The 25,236-nt window shown below is 44.9% G+C and overlaps 1 protein-coding gene across 3 annotated transcripts in view; it reads left to right on the top strand.

Annotated features, from left to right (window-relative positions):
- The window catches only part of osbpl9 (oxysterol binding protein-like 9), a 40,689-nt gene extending 16,816 nt beyond the window's left edge, over nucleotides 1-23,873 (top strand). The window contains exons 1-21 of one of the 3 annotated variants that reach the window (XM_076278876.1): nucleotides 607-905; nucleotides 4,739-4,834; nucleotides 5,023-5,070; nucleotides 5,512-5,541; nucleotides 5,643-5,693; nucleotides 6,134-6,172; nucleotides 8,702-8,795; nucleotides 9,552-9,656; nucleotides 15,532-15,688; nucleotides 16,029-16,129; nucleotides 16,357-16,475; nucleotides 16,804-16,889; nucleotides 17,282-17,459; nucleotides 17,678-17,762; nucleotides 17,943-18,053; nucleotides 18,938-19,001; nucleotides 19,243-19,383; nucleotides 19,787-19,865; nucleotides 20,038-20,129; nucleotides 20,770-20,905; nucleotides 21,731-23,873. In XM_076278876.1, the coding sequence (XP_076134991.1) occupies nucleotides 882-905; nucleotides 4,739-4,834; nucleotides 5,023-5,070; nucleotides 5,512-5,541; nucleotides 5,643-5,693; nucleotides 6,134-6,172; nucleotides 8,702-8,795; nucleotides 9,552-9,656; nucleotides 15,532-15,688; nucleotides 16,029-16,129; nucleotides 16,357-16,475; nucleotides 16,804-16,889; nucleotides 17,282-17,459; nucleotides 17,678-17,762; nucleotides 17,943-18,053; nucleotides 18,938-19,001; nucleotides 19,243-19,383; nucleotides 19,787-19,865; nucleotides 20,038-20,129; nucleotides 20,770-20,905; nucleotides 21,731-21,802 (1,908 nt within the window). In that variant the 5' untranslated portion in view covers nucleotides 607-881 and the 3' untranslated portion in view covers nucleotides 21,803-23,873. Of the gene's footprint in view, nucleotides 1-606; nucleotides 906-4,738; nucleotides 4,835-5,022; nucleotides 5,071-5,511; nucleotides 5,542-5,642; nucleotides 5,694-6,133; nucleotides 6,173-8,701; nucleotides 8,796-9,551; nucleotides 9,657-15,531; nucleotides 15,689-16,028; nucleotides 16,130-16,356; nucleotides 16,476-16,803; nucleotides 16,890-17,281; nucleotides 17,460-17,677; nucleotides 17,763-17,942; nucleotides 18,054-18,937; nucleotides 19,002-19,242; nucleotides 19,384-19,786; nucleotides 19,866-20,037; nucleotides 20,130-20,769; nucleotides 20,906-21,730 lie in introns of those variants that run through there. The other 2 variants (XM_076278873.1, XM_076278874.1) reach the window with 2 other exon arrangements.
- The last annotated feature ends 1,363 nt before the right edge of the window (nucleotides 23,874-25,236 follow it).

Raw genomic sequence — 25,236 nt, 5'->3', positions numbered from 1 at the left:
GTTTGTGTCTTTCCTTCCCCTCTCTATCTGTCAATCTCTCTCTCCCTCTTGTCTTCTTGCTCTCTGCTACTCCTCACACTCTTTTTACACTCTCTCTCTCACTCTCTTTCTTTCTTTCTTTCTTTCTTTCTTTCTTTCTTCTCTCTGTCTCTTTCTCCTCTCTCTCTGTCTCTTTCTCCTCTCTCTCTCTCTCGCTCACACTTACTCTCTCTCCCTCTCTCCTGCTCCCTCTCTCTCTCTCTCTTTCTCCCCACCTAAGCCTCCCTCCTCTCCCTCTCTCATGTAAACAGCTCTGCTGACTGGCTACGTGTATCCACTCGCCCGCACACCCAGTGTGTCAGCACCGAGTCATTCCAACATGTGACTCCACAGCCAATCAGAGCACCGCTTATTCCCTGATTCCGTCAACTGCTCAAGGTCCCTCTCACCAATCACAGCAGCCCTTTGTGTTTGTCCCCTCCTCTCTCTCTTCCTCTCTCTATCCCTCCCTCCCTCCCTCTCTCTCTCAAACTATATGCTGCTGCGACTTTTTTTTCTCTTTCTTTCTGCTTTCTTTTTTTCCCCTCTTCTCAAAGGAAGTGTGCACTTCCTGTCATAAGAGGAGGGCAGATTAGGTTTTGTCTGCGTCGGCGCAGCTGATGGCAGCAACGCTGTGGACGCGACGCTAGCAGCTGGGCTTGTTTTCAAGAGAGGAGAGCGGAGCGGACAGAAAACGAGAGCGCGTGGCATATTGCGTGCGTGTGTGTATGAGGGAGAGCAAGGGCTAGCGCTAGAAAGGCAGTCTGTGTTTTCAGTAAGGGTGCGTGAGAGAGAGAGAGAGAGAAAGCTGGGATAAAAGAAGGCTTGGATCAGCTTTGGCCTGTGCAGTCTTTTAACGAGGCATGTTTCACAGACACAGGCGCACCGTAAGTACCATGCTCACAGTTCACTGGTCACTGTTTTTGCTGTTGCTGTTGTCGTTAACGTGGGATGATGCCATGGAAATGGGGTCATCAGAGGGGTGGGGTGGGGAGGGGTGTGTGAAGGATGCCAACAGCTTTTAGGGTTTTTTATTTGTGGGTGGGGGGGGGGAGGGGGGAGTTGGGTTGCTAAATAGCAGATTGAGTAAATATGCTGAAGTGGCAGCCAGCCAGCTACTCTTTTTGCTTTAGCATGAGGGCTACCTCCAGGTTTTAGCAAACCCCTCTGCTTTAAAATGCTGTCGCTGTCTATGTCCATGTCTGTGTGTGTGTGTGATTGGTCTGTAGCCATTATGAGCACTCTGCTGTTGACGCAACAAAAACCTGAACCCAAAGAGTGGAGCTTTTGTTTGTTTTTTACACTAAACTCTGTCACAGGATGCTGGTGTGGCTCACAGAAACGGACAAGAGACTGAGAAAACAATAACAAAAAAAAATGGCAAAACTATTTTTGCTATTTGTCTTCTTTTAAAGAGCACCTTTGTAACACTGCTGTGAGAATGTATGTGCCTGTCGTGGAGGTGTTAATAGATGTCATAGGAGGGGACTGACATTTTGGGCTGACGTTTAGCCTGGAGATGCAGGTGTCCTAGGTCTTTCTCACATGTTCGTTCTTTCGTTTCTCTCTCTCTCTCTCTCTCTCTCTCTCTCTCTCTCTCTCTCTCTCTCTCTCTCTCTCTCTCCATCAGCCTCTCTCTAATCTCCAGTGTGGATTGGCGTTATGGTGGAGATAGAGCAGGATATAGTGTGCTCCTCTGCACGTCCCTGGTACTTGTTTGCTTGTGCTGAGGGCTGCTTGTTACAAGTCAGCTTTTTTCCACAGTACAGAGTATCCTGTGCTTGGACATGACTTTTCCAGCCTGCCGTATGAGTAACACTCCAGGCTGAGTAATGGCTGCCGCTTCCTGTTTGTGTCCAAGGTGGACGAGCCTCCTCAGGCTCCTCCGCACGTGACTACTATGTATTCTTGATGGTTCCTGGGTCAGGTGAGCCTATGACCAAGGATGGAGGAGGAACGAAACGGACAGAGCGTTTTTTTTTTTTATTATTATTATTATTATTATTATTATTATTATTATTTATTTATTTATTTTCTCTCCCATTTGTCCCATCCTCCATGGATTGGGCTGGCAGGCCTCTGGACTCTGTTGTGCAGGGCCTGCTCAGATGACCTTTTTGGGAGCTAGCGCTAGCGCTGTCCTCCATGTCTGCTGAGGGGAGCCACCCAACCCCCGTTAGAGCGCAGCCCATGCAGTAGGCTTGGAGCAGCACACCTTAGTTCACTCTGCAAAGGCACAGATGGAGATGCCAGAGACTCCTCAGCAACACCAGATTAGGAACGACGTCAGTGTGGTTACCAGGCCCTTTGGTGGTACATACACAAGTACATTCATTTTATCTTCTGCAACAATGTATCCATTCATATGAACCATCATGTTGCTCTAATAGGTCAGACACTTGGTTTGGTTAGAGTGTGCGAAGGCCACTGCTGAATTTGGCTCCGAGTTCGCCGTAGTAACTTAAGCACTACAGTGTTTGTCCTGGTCAACCAGGCGTTGAGACATTTTGATGAGACGGCTTATTTCAGGTCAGGTCAGCTCGGGTCATTTTCGAATTCCTGGTTGTGGAGCTGTGCTGACGATCAGATGCATGGGATGGACTCGAGTGACTGGGCTGTGCTGCTGCTTTCCAAGAACTGATCCCGGTTCACTAGTATGGGGCACTTTTATTTATGGAGAGTACCTGCTGCTCATGCAGAGCACATCTGACCACAGTTCTAGTGCCCAAAAAAAGTCAGGCAGCTGATCAAGTTGGAAGAGTTCTCTAACTTGTTTACTGGGTAGGGAGAGAGATACAGACTCCATGGATTTGCACTCTTCTATCAGTTGCACCCAAGCAACCTTTGAGCTTAACATGGGACGGTTAGCGCATAAAAAACCCCAGCCTAGACTCTGCCCTCTGTGGGCTGTGCTGCTGACAGTATTTACTGCTTTAGAAGACGGCGGCGTCAGGTTGAGGGGCTTATGGTTTTATAAGGTGAATGGCTTTCCTGCACATCCCTTTTAGAGCCATCACATATGGACGCTCGAGCTCCAGGGCCTCCTCCAGGCGTTCCTCAGCTGCTGGACACCGTCAGGGCCAGGAGCGTCGGCCCTCCAGCCGACCGCTGACCGAGGAGAGCAGCAGGAGGAAGGCGAGCAGTAGCAGGGCTTCCTCTCAGTGGCAATCTGAACATGGGAATGAGCGGCGTCTAACTCCTCGCCACAGTCTGACCGGGCCTGCTCTCGTCCCTCTGTGTGTGAGTGGGGCCTTCGATTCAACGCAAGGCCGCTTGGGTTTGCCGGGTGCGGCATGACCGAGCTTTGTTGTTTTTCTGTTTTTCTGTTTGTTTGTTTGTTTGTTTGTTTGTTTGTTTCTGTAGCTGTGTGTTTGTGATGCAGCCTAAGCAAGTCAGGCTTGCTCCAGATTGTGATCAGTGATTTTGCAAAAGGTATTTGGCACATCTGAGGTGGTTAGCAGTGAAGTGTTAAATTGTTCCAATTGTTCCGCTCTAATGAGTCCTTTTGTAAAGTTTGTGAAATGAAACGTATGTGTGTGTGTGCAAAAATAACTTGTTTACATAACTTTCAGGCTGTATCTGTTTCGTTTTCATATCCCTGTTCTACCTGGCAGTTAAGGATGTGCTTTGATTCAAAACAACTCTTGCATCCTGTACAGAGTGTTTTGATGGTCCACCCAATGCTCAGCACCTGTGCCAGAGCTGCTATCTACTTCTCTTTTCCACTCTGAAGGGGAGGTGGACAGTTTTATGTTTAGTGTATGAGGATGGCATTTATATATGTGAGGAAGGCTTTTGAAGTTAAGTAATCATTAAAAATGTTCTAATGCACTCGCATGTGCACACACATTCAAACATGCATACATTGGTATGTCGGAGGAAGTGACATGGAAAGGCGTGGACCATGCCGCTGATAACGTCTACTCCTATCGTTAAACTCAATTTCCTTTTTTGCTCTCCAATCTCCACACTTTGGAAGTTCCAGGAAAGCTTGAAGCCAGACAGTCTGTCAAAGAAACCCATTTGCTCCGCAGAGCAACTACCTCTCAGTTTGCTAGTGTCCCTAGGTTCCTCTTTGCAGTTATAGTATCACAAAAAATAACCGGAGTGGGCCCACTAGCCCTCTTCTCCATTTTGTTATAGGATTCAGGTGGATGATCATGATGGAGCAGGCTTAGTTGTAGTCTTGTGTGTGTGTGTGTGTGTGTGTGTGTGTGTGTGCCTTTTATGTTCTGCCAGATAGATATCTAGTATTGTGTGTGAGTAGTACTTTAATTGTTGCACTAAAACATGTCCTTGTCACACTACCTGGATTGTTTACCTTTTTGTAAGTCGCTTTGGGTAAAAACGTCAGATGAATGACTAAATGTAATGTAAATGTAAATTGATGCTGACGCTGTTGTTCCTGCTGTGTCAACAAGTTGACAGTTCTGCTCAAGGCTAACAGGAAACCCACAATGACCTGCGTCTGGGTTTGCTCTCCTCTTATGATGACTCTATAGAGACTTTCGTCACCGGAGATCAGAAGTACAGAGTGTTAAATGGCACCACGGAGTGACGTCATCGCATAACATGTCTGAACGGTTGCCATAGGGCATGCTAGATGACCTCCCATGCTGGTTATTGATGCCGGTAGACGCTGATGTGTGTCGTGGGTGTGGGCTTGAGGTAGACCTTGTCTCACATGGCCTCTTTGTGTCTCTCTCACTTCCAATTTTAGGAGGCAGAAACAGGATTTGTTCCAAGTGTTCAGGACTTTGACAAGAAGCTTGCCGAAGCTGATGCCTATCTTCAGATTCTCATTGATCAGCTCAAGGTGAGATTTCACTGAATTGCTTTGTACTTTTTATCATTATACAACTAAAACAGTCAAGTTGATATTACGAGCATGGTTATATGTTGTATTAGACATTTATTATTTCATGTTCCTTATGCGTTTACTTTTCCCTCGCTATCTCTCTGTCTGTCTCTCTTTCCACCTCTTGCTCTCTTTCTCTCCTTCAGCTCTTTGATGAAAAAATAAAGGACTGCAAAGAAGATGAGTCACGCAGAGTAAGACGAGCTCCTCTCCCCTTCCCTCCTCTCCCCTTACTTTCTATTTTCATTCCCCCTTTGAAATGATGCTCAGATTGATTTTACAAATCAAAGCTATGTCAAAGTAATTGTCACCAGCCTACATTTTTTTCCAGTCCCATTTTGGTAATGCTAAGGTCCTGGGGCTGAGGGCGGGCAGGCAGGCAGTAGGCAGGCTTTAGAGATAAGTACCTGCTTCTGTTACCAGCACTGAAGCTAAGTCAGAGGTCTTAGGAATGAGGAAGTGGTGACGCTGACCTTGTTCACCGAAAAATGATCACCATTTCAACACTTCATTTACATCACTGGCATGTGTTTTTAAGGAATGTTTTAAGAAATGAATGTTCTCAAAAGGTCTCAATCTACCTCTCCTATTCTCCTTCTCAATCCCTCATCCCTGTTTTTTTGCCTTGTTTACAGAAAATTGAGAACCTAAAGGATACAACTTGTGTAAGTATGAGGGGAATATTCAGTGAATTCTTCTTGCGTTCTTATATCCACGTGTCCACTGGCGCAAAGCTTATCCTCTGCTTTCCCTGTCCCGTTTGCAGAGTATGGTAGAGTCCATCAAACACTGCATTGTACTACTTCAAATTGCCAAGGTAAGATGACCGTTTCCATTTCCTCAATCACATTTAGTCCCAGACCATCTGTACCACTTGGCAGTCATTTGGTCTTTGTGTCTGAGTAGTCCCTGTCAGTATGCCCCTGCACCAAAGTGGTCAAATTCTTCCCAGTCTTCATAGTACGGTGATGGGAAGACCATGGACACCCAAACAGAGAATTAGCTTAATGCCACAGTCTGCCTTTTCTCCTTTATAGAACATGCAGAAGCTAGTTACAATTTTCGCAATACAGCTAAATAACTACTGAATGTCAAGATGTCAGAGAATGTTTTAACTGCATTTTTAACTTTTTAGTCTGCGGTAAATGTTTTTGATTAATAAGAAACCAGGCAGAGGGTTTCAGCATCATCCCTAAGGCCAGGTCCCCCCCCTCCTCTCAAACCCCTCTTTTTTTCTCTCGGACTTTGTTTTTGAAGGATCGAGGTAATGATCAGCAGCACGCAAACGGACTGATAGTAAGTTCTGTCGCTCTCCGACCACAACGTAGTTTGACTCAGCCCAACCTCCTTTTTCTTTTTTGTTTCTCTTTCCCGCTTACTTCACTTCTTCCTCCTTGTTAAAACAAACCAACAAGCAATCAACCAAAAGAGTGAAACTGGACCGACCAGAATCCTGATCAGAAGTGCATGCCTTGTGATGATATGCCTTGCCCCCCCCCCCCCCCACCCCTTCCCCTTAGCTCTGGCTTTCTCTTCTGTGACTCTCTCACGGTGTGGGGAATTCTCTTGCAGTCTCTCTCTCTCTCTTGGGAAAACTGAACTTTTCCGTACTCTTTCAACTTCTAAAAAAAATACTGAATATGTCTGAAAAACATTTGCCTGCTTGAATCATTTCAGTTGTAATTATAACACGCTAACACCCACACACACACACACACACCCACACTCAAACATATGAAAGCAAATCAGCAATTGATTTTTCTTCAGTAGAGGTCTATTGACTCAACAAGGGCTAATGGATGTCTCACTTTATTTAGGACAGCGTACTAACCTCCATAACCTAGGGCCCTATTACATCAGAGTCATTTCATGTCAATAACATGCACAGACAGACCTTAGAAATTTCTTTTAAAACACACCTTGGATATTTGGCTGAGTAAAAACTATCAATGTACATAAACATTTGTGTTAAGCCTTGGAACTTAAATGAGTGCTCCTATCGTTGAGATCGGAATTGAGAGACCACGTTTCATACAAAATGCTCTCCCCCAAATCCATCAATGTTACATCACCTGATGCAACATTGTAAGGGGGAAAAATGTTAATTCCATCAGCATAAGTAGGAATGAGCTGAATGTGTTAAAGCTCTGTTAGCATGATGCAGGCACCTCTGCATGCTGTTTTACTTGTAGATGCTGAATTTGAATTGGGGGTTTGAAATGAACTGTCATGATGGAGTGTTGTTGACCTGACTTGCTAGCGTAGGAAAAGTGCTCCTATTGTGCACTAAAGACAAACCTAGTATAGATTCAATGGTTAATGGCCTACTTGTATGGCACACTCAGCTGACCAGTCTTAACACATTGGCTGAAGAGGCCTCTACAGCATGGCGCCTTCCAACAACAGCCACATTTTTGCCGTTTTATTATCCCCCGACCAAGAATGAGCGTTGGCCAGTGAGGCTAGACTAGCATGGTTGATTGTCTTTTAATGGCCTCTGCCTATGGTTAGACTCAGTCAATCTAAAGGGAGCAGGGCAATGGGTTAAAGAGAAGGGCATGAGGATGACCGAAGGTCCCCGACTCCCTCTCGGCGTGAAAAGACACACACCTTCCCTCGGTCACCACTCCTCTCTTCTATCTTATATTGAGCCCTCACATGTTTATTTTTTCTGTATTGCGGCTTTAAGGTACTAGCCTTGATTGATAAATGTGCTGTAGCAGCAAAGGTGTGAGCTGGGTGTCACCTGCGTGCTGTCCCACCACATGAAATCAGTTGAGGGAACCGTAAAAAAATGCTCACGTGTGTCTGTGGCCGAGAAGAGTCACTGGATGAACCATTAACCAGGCCGTAACACAAACGCAGCGTACACAATGATATGTCAAAGAGGTGATTAAGCTTCGAGGCCTCCCATTGTTCTGTACAGAGAAGTGAAGAGCTTCTGAGGCTAGATCAGGTTCAGCATTAGGGGAAGCACCTCACAGTCAAAAGCAGCTGACTGTTCTTCAGGATCCTTTTTTCACTTGACACTTCTGTTTCTCAAGGGCGGGGTGTTTGTGTATGTGTGTGTGCTCCTCTGGAAACCTGTATGTGCTGTAGTAGGAGTGGCTGATGCTGTTTACCATACCAGTGCATATATCCCTGTAACTGCATGTCCTGTTATGCAGTAGAGTTACTTTAATGGGATTATTTTATACTATGCTATTCCTCAGACAAATATGGGCTTGCTAAAAATAAATTAAGTGACAAAATGCTACCACTTAACGGTCCACTATCCGTGGGTTCTGTGTCCAAAGTGGATTTAATTGTATTATAGTATAGAAGAGGGAGGCTGTTTAGGTTTCAAGGTTTTATTTATTTATTTGTGATTGTGTAAATGTTGACAGTAGTGGGAAAATGTAGCCTAGGTGACCTTATTCACAGCTCTTGGAACTTACGTAGACAGGCTGTAGATTCATTTGTATTTTTAGGTTATCCTAGCAACTATAATCTATAAACTACTATAAACCTTTTTTTATTATTACTCCTTTCCTGACTCAACATCAAACAGATGTCCTGAGGATGTAACAAATCGTTCTTTTTTTAAGATTTGCATCTCTTTGAAGAAGAGGTCATAATCATGAAAATCCCCACTATTGGACAGTCTTGATGCATGCGTCCTGTGATGGGTTTGTCAGGAGTAGACCAACAGTAAACATGTTAATTGAATTTCATGTATCGCCCACCCCTATGCATAATTTGGTGTATGCTTGAACAGTCATCAAGTGTGTGTGTGTGTGTGTGCGTGTGCGTGCGCAGTTGTTTTAACCCTCTGGCTCTCTCCAGAGCACCATCAACCCAGTGGATGGGATATACCAGCCCAGCCCTCTGGACTCAGACGTTGTCAACGCCATGCCAACACAGACCACCCTCCCCACAGGTAGGCCTGGCCTGGTACCACCAAAACACATTCCATTCACTTCTTTTGCATGCATCAGATTAGTCGACAGGAATGCGTCAAGAATAAATGCTGGTCCTGCCCATGTGACAAAAGTCCAAAGGCCAGCTGGCCCCATCGGTTAGCTGGGGGTGTCTGTGAAATAAAAGCTAGTCTGCACAAGGCCTCACAGACCTCAGGGTGAACAGGAGAGTGTTTTCACTTCCTTTGTGTGGTTTCTGGATGGTCGTGACCTTACCTGAATCAGAGTAACTCAGCGTTTCTCCTTCACTACTAGAGAACTGCTCTGCCCCAATGATTTTGTCAGAAGTGCAGATTTCATATCCAGACTCTGAAGTCTGGGCCAGCATTTAAATTATTAGAGCATGTTTTTTTTTAGCATTTCAGGTTGGAGGTTTGCCTGTTAAATCTGACTCTGTGGCTTTGGCTTTGATGCAAGGGATTATTCCTTTAATCATACCGAAATCGGCACATCAAACGAATACTGAGACTTAATGATATGCAATTTTTGTTTTTTTTAACCAACCTGTTTGTCTGATCTTGCTCAAGTTTACTGTCAAAGGCACATTTAAACCAAAATGTCATGAGGTTTGAGAGTGCAGTTAGAGGAAGTTGCAGCAGTCAGTCAGCAGTTATTTAAAGCAACCCCCTTCTATCTGACCTATGCCTTGCCTATTTGATTGTGTGCGTGCGTGTGTGTGTGTGTGTGTGTGTGTGTGTGTGTGTATGTGTATACAGATGGGGCACAGATGTGCAAAACTGAGCAGAGGCCGTCGTCTCTGCCGGTGGGTCCCGTAGCCACGGTGATGGGCAGCCTGCAGACGCCCACCCCCAACAGCACGGGTAAGGGCCTGTCACCACATTAACAGTCTGAACATCCCACGTAGACTTCGTAGAGGCCTGTTTCTGTGAACCTGAAACAGCCAGTGAAACTTAACAACGCTGATGTGCTTCAACAGTCCACAGCATTAGAGATAGTATGTGTGCTTAGAATGGGAAGTGTCTGTGTGTGTGTGTGTGTGTCTCTGTGTGTGTGTGTGTGTGTGTGTGTGTGTGTGTGTGTGTGTGTGTGTCTGTATGTGTGTGTCTCTGTGTGCGTGCTCATCAGTCTGTGGGCAGTAACATGGCTGGAAGGCTGCTGCTGGTGTGGTAGGCGTGTCCGTCACTCACACATAACCACAAACGCACATAATATCTCCGAGAAGCCGTGTGGTACTTCTCATTTGCACACACAAATAGTTTGGACACGTGGCAAGACGCGGAGCAGATTGAAGAAGGTTAGGATGGGGAATTGAACTTCATTCCTGTGAGTGTTTCCTTGTAAGATTGCTTAAAAAGGTCATTGTAATCACCAGCCATGATGATGGCTTTTCTATTCCTCTAAGCTAGATTCACTTGCCAGCTCTTTTAATCTCTGATCTTCTTGGTCTCTGGTATACCCTGTTATGACTTTTTTTTTTAAGTAGAAATGAGCAGTTTTGTCTAGCCCTGTTGCATGTGAATGGTAAACTTGGATAAGAAGAAGGGAAGTCTCTGGCTCTTAGTTCTGTCTGTATGGCCACTGCGTGTCATGTCTGTGGGCTTTTGCATTCTGCTCAGTTCTCTCCCCCAGCTGCACCTCCCTCTTCCCTTTGGCTCGTTATGGCTCTCTGGGGATGGCAGGCGCTGGAGAACAGTGTCAGAGCAATATCACGCAACTTTCCCCGTCATGCACTCTTTCCCTCTTGCCTGCAGTACTTTCTACCTCTTACTTCTCTTGCCCCCCCCCCCCCCCCCCATCTTTTCCCAGCACTTATAGCTTTTCTCTCTCTCTCTCTCTCTCTCTCTCTCTCTCTCTCTCTCTCTCTCTCTCTCTCTCTCTCTCTCTCTCTCTCTCTCTCTCTCTCTCTCTCTCTCTCTCTAATGAGACCAATGATGTAGTGCTGTACTGCGCTAGCGCTCCTCTTCCCCAGGTGTCATTACCTCTCTCCATCTCGAGTCGCTTGCTGAGCCTCTGGGCTGCGTGCTCGTTCTGCTGAGCTGGTGAAATAAAAGGCGAGCGTGGCAGAAACACACCTCGCCTCCCGGCAGCGTTCAGCCACTGCAGAGCAGGCCATGGCAGCCAGCCCCATGGAGACCTGGAGGAAGAGCAGTCTGATCAAATGAAGCACAGGAGACCAGGAGAGCTCTCTTTCCTCTGCCTCTGGAGAAGGCACTGTGTGTTAGGATAGGTTGGTTGTAGGAGATGGGTCCCCAGCATTGGTGGAGAGCCATGTGAGGTAGCACCTATTAGTTTTGTTTTACTTACTGTTTACAAAGTCAGTGCAGTTCCATTACCCTGAGAGGGTGAAGTTTGTCATTAATGTGTGAAAAGCATTTAGAAAATGTTTAAAAGCATACTTGTCATCCAGACGTAACAGGAGAAGCAGGTGTGTGTTGTGTGCAGTGTTGGGAGTAATGCGTTACAAATTACTGTAATTCCACTACTTTTAGTGGTAACGAGCATGTAACGAAGTATTTTTGTAAATCCAGTAACGCAATTACAATTACTGAAATTTCAAAGAGTTCGTTACTTGCGTTACTCTGTTGATCTTGAATGAACGACTGCAGACAAGATGCACATTTGCTGCTTTGTCTCCCGACCTTAGCTGTTTTTCCAGCGATTGTGTTTCATGTTTAGATTGCAGATGCATTCTTTACAGTTAATAGGAGCCTCCTCACATTCCTCCTTATTTCGGATTTATGCTAAAACACACAAGAGTGCATTACGCTACAATTTAAATGGGCATCTTAAAAGCCTTTTCCCTTTCGTTTCCATCTCGTAAGCTCCACTACAGTAAAAGCGCATTGTTGTTTATCTCCGCTCTTTTTCGCCTATTGCGCAAAAGCCTCGTTATATCAATTTCTCATTCTTACAACATAGCCACGCCACAACACCAATAGGCTACGGTAGGAAAATGCAGATTTCACTTACCAGATAAAGAAACCTCCAAATAGCCTACCGTACGTAACAGCGACTTGAGTTATTTGCACAGTAGGCTATGTTTACATCGGAATTGACGTCCATGGTGTTATGGATTCATTTGTCTGCGACGGAACATGCAACTTCTCTCTGGAACACCTTATCAGCTGAAGAGTAACCTTCTGCATAGTGCGTGACAATCCCAAACTCTCGGATGCATTAGAACTTATTTCGGTAGGTCAGCAGGCTTTTCCCAAACTGGTGGTGCTTAAAATGCTATATAATACAACTGTGTTCAAAGCAGGATGAGGATAACCTAAGGTTATGTGTGTGTGAGCAGACAATAACTGCTTTGAAAATAGGCCATTTAACATTGTTTCACATTACATCCCATTGAACGAATTCCATGTAGCCTACAGAAGGATTGCAATAATAATGATAAATATAGCTGCAAGCAGCAATGAGGGGGCCAAGCAGATTAGGCCGGAGTAGCCACGGTGACAAGATAGAACTCAGCAGACACCCAGCAGACACCCAGCAGACACCCGGGATGAACAGGGCTGAAACAGGGCTGAGTATTGCCACCGCCTCCACCAGCCAGCCCCCCCCACCTAATCACCCCAGCCCGTCCCACCCCGTCCTGCCCTGCCCTGCCCCTGCACGCACGCATTAGAATTAACTGGATGGAACATGTTGTCATCAGTTTCACATCAAAAAATAAAAGATTGATAAAACACATCAACAACTACACATCAAAATGCAATATTGCTAATTGCAGCACCCCCTACAGGTCAAAGGTCACCACATTTTTTGAGCGTCCTCCTAATGGGGTCATGAATATATGTAGTAAGTTTGGTTATGATACATGATAGGGTTGCTGAGATATGAGCTCACTTCCTGTTTGGCGGCTTCGCCACCAATGTCGATTGGCTGGTAGGGGCGAATGCTTTTGTCAATTGTTCCAGAGAGCAATATATTGATAGGGTATGTTATGAAGATGGTCTGTGCCAATGTTGATGACGATCAGATGAAATTTGCGACCTGTGGAAACTTTTTGATGTTTTTGATTAAATCTAACATGGTGGCCAAATCAATTACGATAACATCACAAGTTGACCTGGGTCGGCCTAAGGACTTCCAACAGTATTACCAGACACCACTAGTACATTTTAATTCCAAACACAACAGCAGCTACAGGCCAAAAGGCATGTTTCTTAATTACAGCGCCCCCTAGAGGTCAAAGGTGACCAGATTTCTTGAGCGTCCCCCTGATTGGGTCCTGAGTCCATATACTAAGTTTGGTTATGATAGATTAAGGGGTTGCTGAGATATGAGCTCACTTCCTGTTTGGCGGCTTCGCCGCAAAATTCGATTGGCTGTTACGCACGAATGGTTATAGTTCAGAAGACAAAAAGCAATGCATTAATGAGGCATGGTCTGTAGATGATATCTGTCAAGGTTGGTATCAATTGGACAAAATTTGTGACCTGTGAAGACATTTAAGTTTTTTTGATGAAATCCAATATGGCGGAAAATTCATCATAGCGGAAATTGACGTCATAGGGTACGTTGAACTCGGCTTGGTCCAAGGATTCCAATGATACATCATTTTTGACAATCGGCCATATGGGTCAAAAGTTACGTGCGTGAACGCACATCCAACTTTGGCCTGTTGGTGGCGCTAGAGCGCTTGAGGTGCCGGCATGAAACTTGGTGAAATGAATTATTGGATTGTCCCCAATTAGTGTGCAAAATTGTATAACTTTTTACCAGACGGTTCTATGGGCTGCCATTGACTTCCATTGCAAAATAATGCGCATCAGCAACTACTGGCCAAAATGCATTTTTGTCAATTACAGTGCCCCCTAGAGGTCAAATGTCACTAAATTTCTTGAGCGTCCTCCCGATGGGGTCTGAGGTACATGTACTAAGTTTGGTTTTGATACATGAAAGCGTTGCTGAGATATGAAATCACTTCCTGTTTGGCGGCTTCGCCGCAAATTTCGATTGGCTGGTACAGGTCAATGCTTCTGTCAATTGTTCCAGAAAGCAATGCACTCATCAGGCATGGTCTGAAGATGGTCTCTGCCAATTTTGGTGAAGAACAGATGAAATTTGTGACCTGCGAAAACTTGTACGTGTTTTTGATTAAATCCAATATGGCGGCCGAATCAACTACGATGACATCACAAGTTGGCTTGGGTCGGCCTAAGGACCTCCAACAGTATTACCAGACACCACTAGTGTGTTTTAATTCTAAGCACAACAGCAGCTACAGGCCAAAAGGCATGTTTCTAAATTACAGCGCCCCCTAGAGGTCAAAGGTCACCAGATTTCTTGAGCGTCCCCCTGATTGGGTCCTGAGTCCATGCACCAAGTTTGGTTATGATAGATCAATGGGTTGCTGAGATATGAGCTCACTTCCTGTTTGGCGGCTTCGCCGCAAATTTTGATTGGCTGTTACGGGCGAACGGTTTAAGTTCCGAAGACGAAAAGGAGTATCTTTTGTGAGGCTTGGGCTGAAGATCATGTGTGTCAAGTTTGGTGACGATCGGACAAAATTTGTGACCTGTGAAAAATTAGTTTCACTTTCACTAAAATCCAAAATGGCGGAAAATCCATCATGGCGGAAAATGACGTCATAGGGTGCGTTGAACTCGGCTTAGTCCAAGGATTCCAAGGATAGGTCATTTTTCAAAATTGAGCCAACGGGTCAGAAGTTACGTGCGTGAAAGCATGTCCAACTTTGGCCTGTTGGTGGCGCTAGATCACTCGGGGTGCGGACTTGAAACTTGGTGAAATTAATCATGGGGCACTGCCTAATTAGTGTGCCAAATTTCACAACTTTTTACCAGACGGTTCTATGGGCTGCCATAGACTTCAATGGCAGAGGATTTATAATAATAAGAAAACTAAGAAACACAATGGGTGCCTTCGCAGCTTCGCTGCTTGGCCCCCAATAATAACTTATTACTATATTGCAGAAGGCAAGTAGTAGGCAAGCAGTAGGCAGTGTACTGTACATATCTATCAAACCACCTAGATGGTGAGGGTGGCGCAAAACAAGGTCAGGGAGGCCTTCATGCATTGAAGAATGTTTTGTGGTCGGAAAAAGTTTGAGAACTCATGCACAAGGCTATTGATTTGAAGGCCCAATAAATAGGTAAAAAAATTAGGTTTATTGTGTGTGTGACTGTTCAGTACTGTTCATATTGACATTTTAAAAGCAGACTTAAAAGTAACTCAAAAGTTACTTTCTCTAGTAACTAATTACTTTTGATATACAGTAATTGGTAACGTAATTGAATTACTTTTGAAAGAAGTAACTAGTAACTGTAACTAATTACTAATTTTCAGTAACTTGCCCAACACTGGTTGTGTGTGTATGTGTGTGTTTGTACATGCATGTGTGTGTGCATGCACATGTGAAACAGGTCACAGGAAGTTCCACTGGTTCCCCTTAACCTCACATCAACAGCTGTGACTTTTCCACCACGTACTCAGCGCTTCTGTCTTAACAGTATAGAATGTGTTTTTATGTGTGTTGTAACAGGCAAAGCTCTGCCTGAAGCTCTCTCCTATGTGTACTTTGACCTATATGATGGTGTACAAGTTAACATGCTAGTCTTGCACACAGTGAAAATGCACTGTAATAAACCCATACAGATTGTCTGAACTGCACTGTCAAACACTACCAGTTAAGAGGATGCCCATGACCCTTGACCCTCCTTGTGATTCCCCCCCCCCCACCCCCCGTGTGTTTGATGTGGTTTCTAGGGAGCGTGCCCTCAGCGCCCAGCAGCAGTGTGGCATCGCCGGCCCACATGAACCTGCCCGCCCACAACGTGCCCGACTTCTCCTACTCCAGCAGCGAGGACGAGGAGTTCTACGACGCCGACGAGTTCTCCAGCACCTCTCCCAAGCACTGCACCGAGTGAGTCTAGAGCTTAGAGGGCATCGAGGGAGTTTCGAGTTTAGCGAGCCGGGCAGAAAGTTAGCGTCAGGAGAGCCAGAGGACAACAGTCCGTTGTTGGCAAGAAACACCACTGCCTGTATCAAATGCTCTGGTGTTGGCATATATGCCTGCTTGAACACAGACAGAATTGGAGTAAAGAAAGTGACTAAGCATTTATTGAATGTACAGTGAAAGAGAGATACATAAGAACATTTACTAGCTTTGTTATGTGAACATCTTTCTTTCTTTCTTTCTCTCTCTCTCCCTCTCCCTCTCCCTCTCCCTCTCCCTCTCCCTCTCCCTCTCCATCCTGCTCCAGGACTCCTACCACCCTGCCCAGTGCAGAGGGTCCTACGCTGAAGCGGCCGGACACCAATGAGTCCCTCAACTCCTCCATGTCCAATGGCACTACGGATGCAGGTACAATCACACGCACACACACATATACAAACACAGCAAACACTCACAGCCAGCTGATGTGTTCTAACAGGCAGCCAGCCAACGCTTGTACATGATCTGTTACACCTCGTGCATCCCATCCCTTAGTATGCGGTGAACATCCACGCAGTTTTTTTTGTAAACACACTGGGGGCACAGCAGCAGTCGGAAGGTAAACAAACGCATCACGGGTTTCGTGTGCTCCACAGACCAGTTTGACAGCCACGACGATCGGGACGATGACGGCGAGGGCGAGTCCGTGGAGGAGCACAAGAGCGTCATCATGCACCTCCTCTCGCAAGTGCGCCTGGGCATGGACCTCACCAAGGTAGCCACAGCAACCACCACGGCCAACCAGCCCGTGCGCTCGGCTGGCTTTCTTTGTCCACTTCTCTTCTGTTGTGCTGGGTTTCTTTTCTTTCGTTTTCCCATCATCCTTCAGCATCTGTCATGTTTTGCCATGCGTTGTTTTGTTTTTTTGTCTCTTTCACACACCTCATTACCTTTTCTCACTGTCTGCCTCATACACATCATTACAGACCTGCCAGTGTTTGACATGACTTTCTGCAGGTCTCTCATTTTCACCACTCCTCTCTCTTTTTCTCTCTCTCTCTCTCTCTCATGACTGATTCTCTTTGCTGCTGCCTCCTCTTCAGGTGGTGCTGCCCACGTTCATCCTGGAGAGGAGGTCGCTGTTGGAGATGTACGCCGACTTCTTTGCTCATCCAGATATATTTGTCAGGTACAGGAGCTTTTTCTCTCTCCCTCTCCCTCTCTCCCTCTCTTCCTCTCTTTCTCTCTCTCTCTCTTTCTCTCTCTCTCTCTTTCTCTCTCTCTCTCTCTCTCTCTTTCTCTCTCTCTCTCTTTCTCTCTCTCTCTCTCCCTCCCACAGTCATTAAATTTTCATATTGCACCTTTGCGTGCTATGTATGTCTGGAAGTGCATATCTCCAACTGTTCAGTGTAGTTAGACTTAAAGAAATAAACTTAGTATGAGGCAACAAACCCAACAGAAGGACGACTCCTATGTAGCCATTTACATGTAGCCATAAATCACTCCCTTATTAAACCCACAGACACATGGTAAGCAATCATCATTAGGTGTGTGTGTGTGTGTGTGTGTGTGTGTGCGCAGCATCGCAGACCAGGCAGAGGCCAGGGACCGCATGGTGCATGTGGTGAAGTGGTACATGTCTGCATTCCACGCCGGCCGCAAGGGCTCTGTGGCCAAAAAGCCCTACAACCCCATCCTGGGAGAGGTGTTCTTCTGCCACTGGGATCTGCCTTCTGAATCAGATGACCCAGCCGCCTCGGTAAGCATCTGCTTGTTTTAGGAAGGCTGTTACCGGTCAGGATGGTATAGTACAAATGTTATTACCACGATAATATGAGCTGTGGAGAACCAAGACTTGCACTGTATTGCTGAGAGAGGCCAGTGAGTATTGGTCAGTTAGAGTGTGTTTGTATCTTATTCAACAAGACTTGCAGCGTCCCCAATGTCACGTATTCTCTTTCCTGTCCTGACCTCCAGGAGCCTCTGTCGGAGGGTCCAGTGCCGGGGTGTGGGAAAAACAGCGTGTCATTCGTAGCAGAGCAGGTCTCTCACCACCCCCCAAGTGAGTATACCAGTACACCACCTCCATACACACACAGATACCAAACACACTTCACACACATGCTCACAGCTCTTGGTGTGTGCTTGATGGCCTGAATGATCAGGCCTTAGACATAACATTCCGACTCTGAATCAGCGTAAACGGATGAATTGAGCTTCCCGTCTGTTTCCTCTCACGCAGTATCTGCATTCTACGCGGAGTGCCTCAGCAAAAAAATCCAGTTCAACGCCCACATCTGGACCAAGTCCAAGTTCCTGGGGATGTCCATCGGGGTCCACAACATTGGCCAAGGTAAACAGAAGCAGATTAGCATCATTTGCCTAATAAAGACTGCAGTCTGCAGTCAGAATCACATACTTCATTTTCTTAAGCTTCTCCCATTCTTTTCATTAGAGCATTAGTTAAAAGGCTCACCGGCTTTAACCCCACTTAGCCACAGTTAAAGGGTGAAGTCTCTTGTTTCACCTCATCAGTTGTTTACCAGCAGCATTCAGCCGTTTGCTTTGCAGCTGCAAGACGTTGTTGTTGTTCTGCTCGAGAAGCTTTTCTCAGCGAATGGCTTTGATGGACAGGGCTGTTCAATTATGCTGCTCTCCTGCGGTGACAGGCGAGATCTGCAAACATGAAGGCTGCCTTGCAGAGCATCAGTAACATCATTTCACTGAAGCTAGAAAGAGCCCAAGCAGTCTGTCACTGTAGCGTCATGTTTTATTTACCACGAAGAGACAAACTCTATTTTGAGTCCGCACACAACAAAGTCTGAAAAAGAAACTCGCTGAACTTTGTAGGAGGGAAAATGGCCAAAAATATTGTTGGTGTTAACTGTCTAGACCAAGTACTCCCCCATCTGACCTTTTGCAAGTAATCATTATTGTAAAATGTTCCATCTTTAATATCAAGGTTGACTAGAATTAACTGTGTAATATGCGGAGTCTTGCCAACTTTAATTACTTTCATCTTAATTAACATCTTGGATGTCCCGTCATTATTTAAATCCAGAATGCTGTATGTTCTTGACTGCAAGTCTGTGTCTCTCTCTCTCTCTCTCTCTCTCTCTCTCTCTCTCTCTCTCTCTCTCTCTCTCTCTCTCTCTCTCTCTCTCTCTCTCTCTCTCTCTCTCTCTCTCCCCCTCCCTCACTTACTCACTCCTCCCATACTTGCATGTTCTTTTCTAGGCTGTGTGTCCTGTCTTGAACATGATGAACACTACATCCTCACCTTCCCTAACGGATATGGCAGGTAGGCCGTATATTTCTTGTCCTCGCTTCCTCACAGACAGGATTAATGTGGTGCTGGTTGCTGCCCTGTCTGGTCTCTCCTGTTCTCTTTCCAAACATGACCTGTGATTGTGACATTTACCCATCATTTTAGCTGGTGGGCATTCTGTGCAAGAGACCCTTGTTAACTCGGTGGGCCAGGTGGTGTGTGTTGACGGGTGTGTCTGGTTTGTTTGTCTGACCTTTGCCCTTTGTGTGCACAGGTCGATTCTCACCGTGCCGTGGGTGGAACTGGGTGGCGAGTGCAACATCTCCTGCTCCAAGTCTGGCTACAGCGCCAACATTGTGTTCCACACTAAGCCCTTCTACGGTGGCAAGAAGCACCGCATCACAGCCGAGATTTTGTAAGCACACACACACACACACACACACACACACACACAATCAGAAAAGCTTCAACCCAACAAATGAGCTTCTCACTGCCTTTATGCACTCATAAAAGAACCTGTTATTACACTGATACAAAAGTAACAGTGGATGGCGAAGTGCCTGAATGTGTATGCAAATGCATCCCTTTTTAATATGTTCTTAGCAGTATACTTCCTAGGTCTTCTGTTTGTAATTGCAAGAGCATAAAAGTAATGGGCTTGCGTTGAGTGCACAGTAAATCTGAAAAATAGGGTTTACTGCAAAGCACATATTGTCAGCATCACTCCGACTCCACTTAAGGTTTGAAAGCACAGATGGTGGTTTATAGTGCTGAAATCTGTGTTCTTCTCTTACGCATGCATGTGTTTGTTTTCGCAGCGCCCCTAATGACAAGAAATCCTTCTGCTCCATCGAGGGCGAGTGGAACGGGGTGATGTACGCTAAATGGGCTTCGGGGGTAAGTCTTCACAGGGGCGGCAGCTGCTATTGTGTGTCCTCAGAAAGCTCCGTTTAAGACTGTGTCCCTGCACAGTTAATTAAGACGAGCTAATGTGATGCGCGAAAGTTGGTGCATGCTGTCACAGGTGCTCGGTAAGGAGGAAACGTAATTGTTTATTGTTCACCTCCAGGAGAACAATATATTCATCGACACAAAGAGAATAGGCATTATCAAGAAGAAGGTGAGGAAGTTGGAGGACCAGCTGGAGTATGAGTCTCGAAGGTAAGTCTTTACTAGCCTGGCTCCGCCCTCCTACGTACTTCCGCTCAATTTTCATTTTCCTTCAGTACGTCGTCTGGGATTTCGGTTTATTCGCGGGTTTTCTCAGGCCAAATTTTACCTGTCCAATCAGCGAACAGAGGGGGTGGCTGAGAACGATGACGTTGAGGTCGTGCGCTAGTTTGAGCCAGACATACGTCACAACCAAACGTTAGCGATTGGTTATGGCAGATCCAGAGTGGCTCTGGGCAGATCCAATAGTTTTAAACTTCAACAGAGTACTCGCCTTCAAGGAAGTTAACGCTTGGCAATGGAAAGTGGCCAGGCTCTATGTACATTATGAAATGTACGAGTGTCTGGTAGGACCAGGCTAAGTCTTCGCCCTCAGGCAGGGGTCTAGGCCCTATTGCCATTCCAATGCTCCTCTGTAGAGTTGTACCTTACACCACTGATGGGTCATTGTTGACTAACATTCTGAATAGCAAAGGGAAATGCCCATAATATTGTATCTTTCAACATTTCAGACCAACACACGGAAGGTTTTTTTGTTTGGCCCCTTTTAAGCTGTCCTGTATTTCGCAATTATTTATCTGTTTTCTGTTTCTTTAATTTGTTGTTGTTGTTGTTGTTTTTGTCTTATCAGCCTCTGGAAAGATGTGACCGTGAATTTGAAACTCAAGGACATTGATGCGGCGACGGAAGCCAAGCACCGGCTGGAAGAGAAGCAGCGTGCCGAGGCCAGAGAGAGGAAGGAGAATGAAGCGCAGTGGGAGACCAGGGTGAGTGTCCCTTCTATGGGCCCCCTTCTCTTAACCCATTTACTCCTAAAATGCCTGCTAAAAACACCTATAGAATCCTATGGCATTCTAGACTAAATAACCTTATTTCCTGAGGGTTTTCTGAAAACATACTAAAAATTGTCGTCTACCAAAATTTAATATCTAAGCCTCTGTAGCACCTAGAAACATGAAATAAAAAGCATGCTGCGCTACGCAGCATCCAGCGGGAGGGTCAATGTTGCGCTACGCAGCATCCAGCGGGAGGGTCAATGTTGCGCTATGCAGCATCCAGCGGGAGGGTCAATGTTGCGTCATGCAGCATCCAGCGCGAATGGGTTAAATAATATCACGTGCCACGCAGGCATTACATCATATCCTGTGCTTTGTACACAACTCTGTTCTTGTGGATTGTTGTGTCACCAGTGATGGGTACAGATAATTGTGAAAGTGCCCTTTTCTAAGTTATATGCCTTTTTGTTTTAAAAGCCTACTGATGCAATAAGCCTTTTAACAGCCCACTGATGCAATAAGTGGTGTATAACTTAATGTAACAGACCTTTTTGACTGCCATCAGATAAGGATATACCTTGTTCATAGGAAGTGTACACCATCGTCAAGGAAAATTATTGTGTAATGGGTTCGTTTCAGACTCTGTACAAACAATTTTCTTACTGGCAGTTTTCTCAGTTGCACATTGCCAGTCAGTCATTAAGGAAGCATACTCACCTGCCATCTTTACTAAACACCCCCTTAGTATGTTCAGTACATGCATGAGTATTTTAGGTTTTTGTTTTGATCAGGATCCTGTGTTTCCTCCCTCCACAGCTGTTTCATGAGGACGGCGAGTGCTGGGTGTACGACGAGCCCCTTTTGAAGAGGACGGCGTCACGGCACTGAAGCCAGCCCTCCTCTCTCCCAATCCCCCGTCCCCATCCAAGACATGTCCCGCCAACACACTCGAGTCTTAATAAGAACTCTATTCTCCTTTCGCCAACCACTTCTCTCATCCGAGCTTTGGAATGAACGACTGGCCTTTCGACGCACACACACACACACACACACACACACACACACACACACACACACACACACACACACACACACACACACACACACACACACACACATATATACACACACACACACATATATACACACACAGCTTAGCATTTTTGAAGTTAGAAGAGAAAAAACATGGAATGATCTAACAAGTGAAAAAATAAAGAGCTCAATAGAAGAAACATAAAGATAATGAAGGAAAAAAAAAAGATGTTTAACTAAAGTTCTTGCCAAACCCCACCACTCTCTCCTCCCCTTTAAGAATAAACCCTTGAATGATTGATAGAGTAACGAAATAAACTGAACACTTTTTGAGACACGAAACTGAATCAAGGCCCTTCAGCAACACAGACAAAATTCACAGGTGAGGACCCCCACCCACCACCACCCATCACCACCACCACCACCACCACCCTACCAACCACCTCCCCTCCCCTAAGGTTTCCTCTGTTCCATGAGGAGGGTAAGAAAGAGTGGAGTAAAGTGGTGTTTGTGTCGATCAAACCTTGGAAACAACAGCGTTCTGTATCTCAGGGAAACTGGTTACTGAGGATCGAAGGCTGTCTCTCCTGGAAAAAATTATTGAAGGCCTTATAACGGTGGACCCTGGCGAAGAGGGGGAGAACTTGGCTTGCCTACAGCTATCTGCAACTATTTATATATATATATATATATATATATATATAGAAACATGATATATTCTTTTTTATTTCCTTTTTTTTTTTGGTCTTTCTTGCAGGCAATAGTATGTTTTAAAAACATGAACTTGAAAACTACACATCAGAAACCATTCCATTCACTCGTAACATTTTTTTCTCATTTTGGAGGAAAACAATATTTCTCTGCCCCTGGTTCCTTTCTGTTAGACCCTGTGTCCATGTAAAAATTACATGATGAGGGTCTGAAGAAGAAAGGCTCTGAAAAATATGGCTGCTTCTGCAAGAGGGACAGAAAAGGGGACGACCTACCTTGTATTGATACAAACCATACTAGCTTTCATGAACAATTTTTTTCTTTCCTGTTTTTTTTTCCCTTTTCGTTTTTGTTTGTTTATGTGTTTGTTCACATTTCTCATTTTTTCTTTCCTTCATCTGATTGGATAACATGCCTCACTGCCTCAGTGAGGCCGACTTTTATAGAATGCTGCTTGAGTGCCCAAATTCGGTCAGTAGTGGCTGTGAAGACATAGGTTATGGTAACAATAGTGTTGTCCGAAAGATATACATCATGATCTCGTGTTCGCCATATGTCTGGATTTTACGTACTCTTGCAAGGCTACACCAGTATATAAAAAGCACTTCTGTGTGATGTCATAATTGTAGTCTAAATAAACACAAGGTTTACAAATCAGTGCATTACACTGCTGTGACTATGTTTAATGAAAAGCCTTTTTGTTTCAGTTTGTATAGGATGTAACATCTTGAGGTATCATCTGCTTCTTGGAATGGTTCATTTCATCAGAAGTATTTGCACATATATGCAACTACACTATGTGATACAGTAGTTGTGTTAATGTTTGGAAATGCATCCACTGATTGAAACTTCTGGGTTTTTATGTTGGCACACTTCTGCTGCACACATAAAAAAAGAAAAATCAACATGAGTGTGTGCAGAGAGGAAGTTGGATTTAACACTTTGGATTAGATGTCCCTCACTCTCTGTGCTGAGTAGAGGGAGAAGTCTATTCTGATGGAATTTGCTCAAAAAAGCCATTTATTTTTATTTCATGTAGTCTTTGTAGATGAAAACGAGGCCTTGCCATATGCATTTCACTTTCACCCACTATCGCTTGGGAGGGAGCAATCCATACAAACATTTTTATTTCTCCCCAAATCATAAACGTTGATTGTACCATTTTTTTCCTTCCATTTATTGATGCATAATATTAAAAGCTCAATGAGTTGACTCATTTTTGTGTCATGGCAATTTATACATGTGGCTTGGCTATGCTTTCACATGTCTGCAATGTAAACTAGAAGCCCTTTGTCTATTACTATAAAGGTATGTCCATGCTTATTCCAACTGATTTCTGGAAGGATAATCTTGGAATCAAAGTTCAAGAGAAATGTATTTTATATGATTGTTAGGCTATTTGGTAATGAATGAATTTTGAGTCCTTGGCCAAAGACATCAATAGACCTCTGAAGTTCGCCTACAAAAAAGCTGCCATCTTTGACATCCGGTATCTGGCGAATTTTCCTATGGGAAAATAACATGGGGATTTTGAATTATCGCACTTGCTAAACTCTCGCGGGGATGAAAAAGTCTGAAATGCAGACGTTTTCCTGAACACACTTTTGTCCTCTGCCTTCGAGTGGATATTGTGATCTCCAGTACGTGAAGGCGGCACACTTAGATTTTTGCTACCCCAGAGCTAACTTTCAATGCAACTTGCCATAGGTAGTTAGCTTTAATTAAGAACCGGATCTCCTTATATGGGCAAAGATGGCCGTTTTGGTTCTTTTTTGTAGGCGAACTTCAGAGGTCTATTAGCCCATTTCACAAGATGGGGCCGCTGTGTAAATCAACTTCCTGTGGAGCAGCACTGTCCCATAGACAGCAAAAAGTCCACAGGAAAGACAAAAGCAGGAAGACGTTTTACCCTGCCAATTAAGGCATCATTAACATCAACGAGGCCGGACACCTGGACACTGAAATAGGCTTATTTGATCTTGGGAGACTGCCTCTCTACTGCTGTTGGTCTGCAATGTACTGATTGCCTGTAGGGCAGGATAGGGCAAATGTTTTGGTTGTGGCCAGCCTTAAGAGATTATTTCTCCAATACCCTTTTATCTAAAAAAAAGAAAATAAATAATTATTAATAGTCTTTCTTGGTCATTGTTACTGCTCTTATAGCAAGTTTTTGCATGTGTTCAGAGGTGGACAGGCAGAAGTCCTGACATGTATTCTTTCAACCTGTGCACTTAACACAGGTGATGTCAGATGTCACTCATTAACTGATATACCTGCCTGAAGAGTTGTGCTAATTAGGATCAGCTGGTTTAGTGACCATTCAGTACACCAGCTGATTCCAATTAGCACAACTCTTCAGCCAGATACATTAGCTAATTAGTGAAATCACCTGTGTTAAGTGCACACGTACAACAAACAAATAGTGGTAGTAGGTATTTTACTTTACACATCTGTACAATGCCTGTCATATTGATATTGATTAAGGCCATTGATTTATGATGTCTATACGGCTCTGGCTCTGCAGAGACATTATCGCCACCTGGTGTTTAAAAGAGACTCGCGCAGGCCAACCTCCCAAG

The sequence above is a fragment of the Alosa pseudoharengus genome, unplaced genomic scaffold, assembly GCF_046254945.1.
Source record: "Alosa pseudoharengus isolate Yale_2024_CS ecotype anadromous, Long Island Sound unplaced genomic scaffold, YU_APseudo_1.1 YU_APseudo_1.1_scf_11, whole genome shotgun sequence".
In the NCBI taxonomy this organism is placed as follows: domain Eukaryota; kingdom Metazoa; phylum Chordata; class Actinopteri; order Clupeiformes; family Clupeidae; genus Alosa; species Alosa pseudoharengus.
Note: the sequence above shows the minus strand (reverse complement) of the source record. Positions and strands in the feature narration are given on the sequence as shown.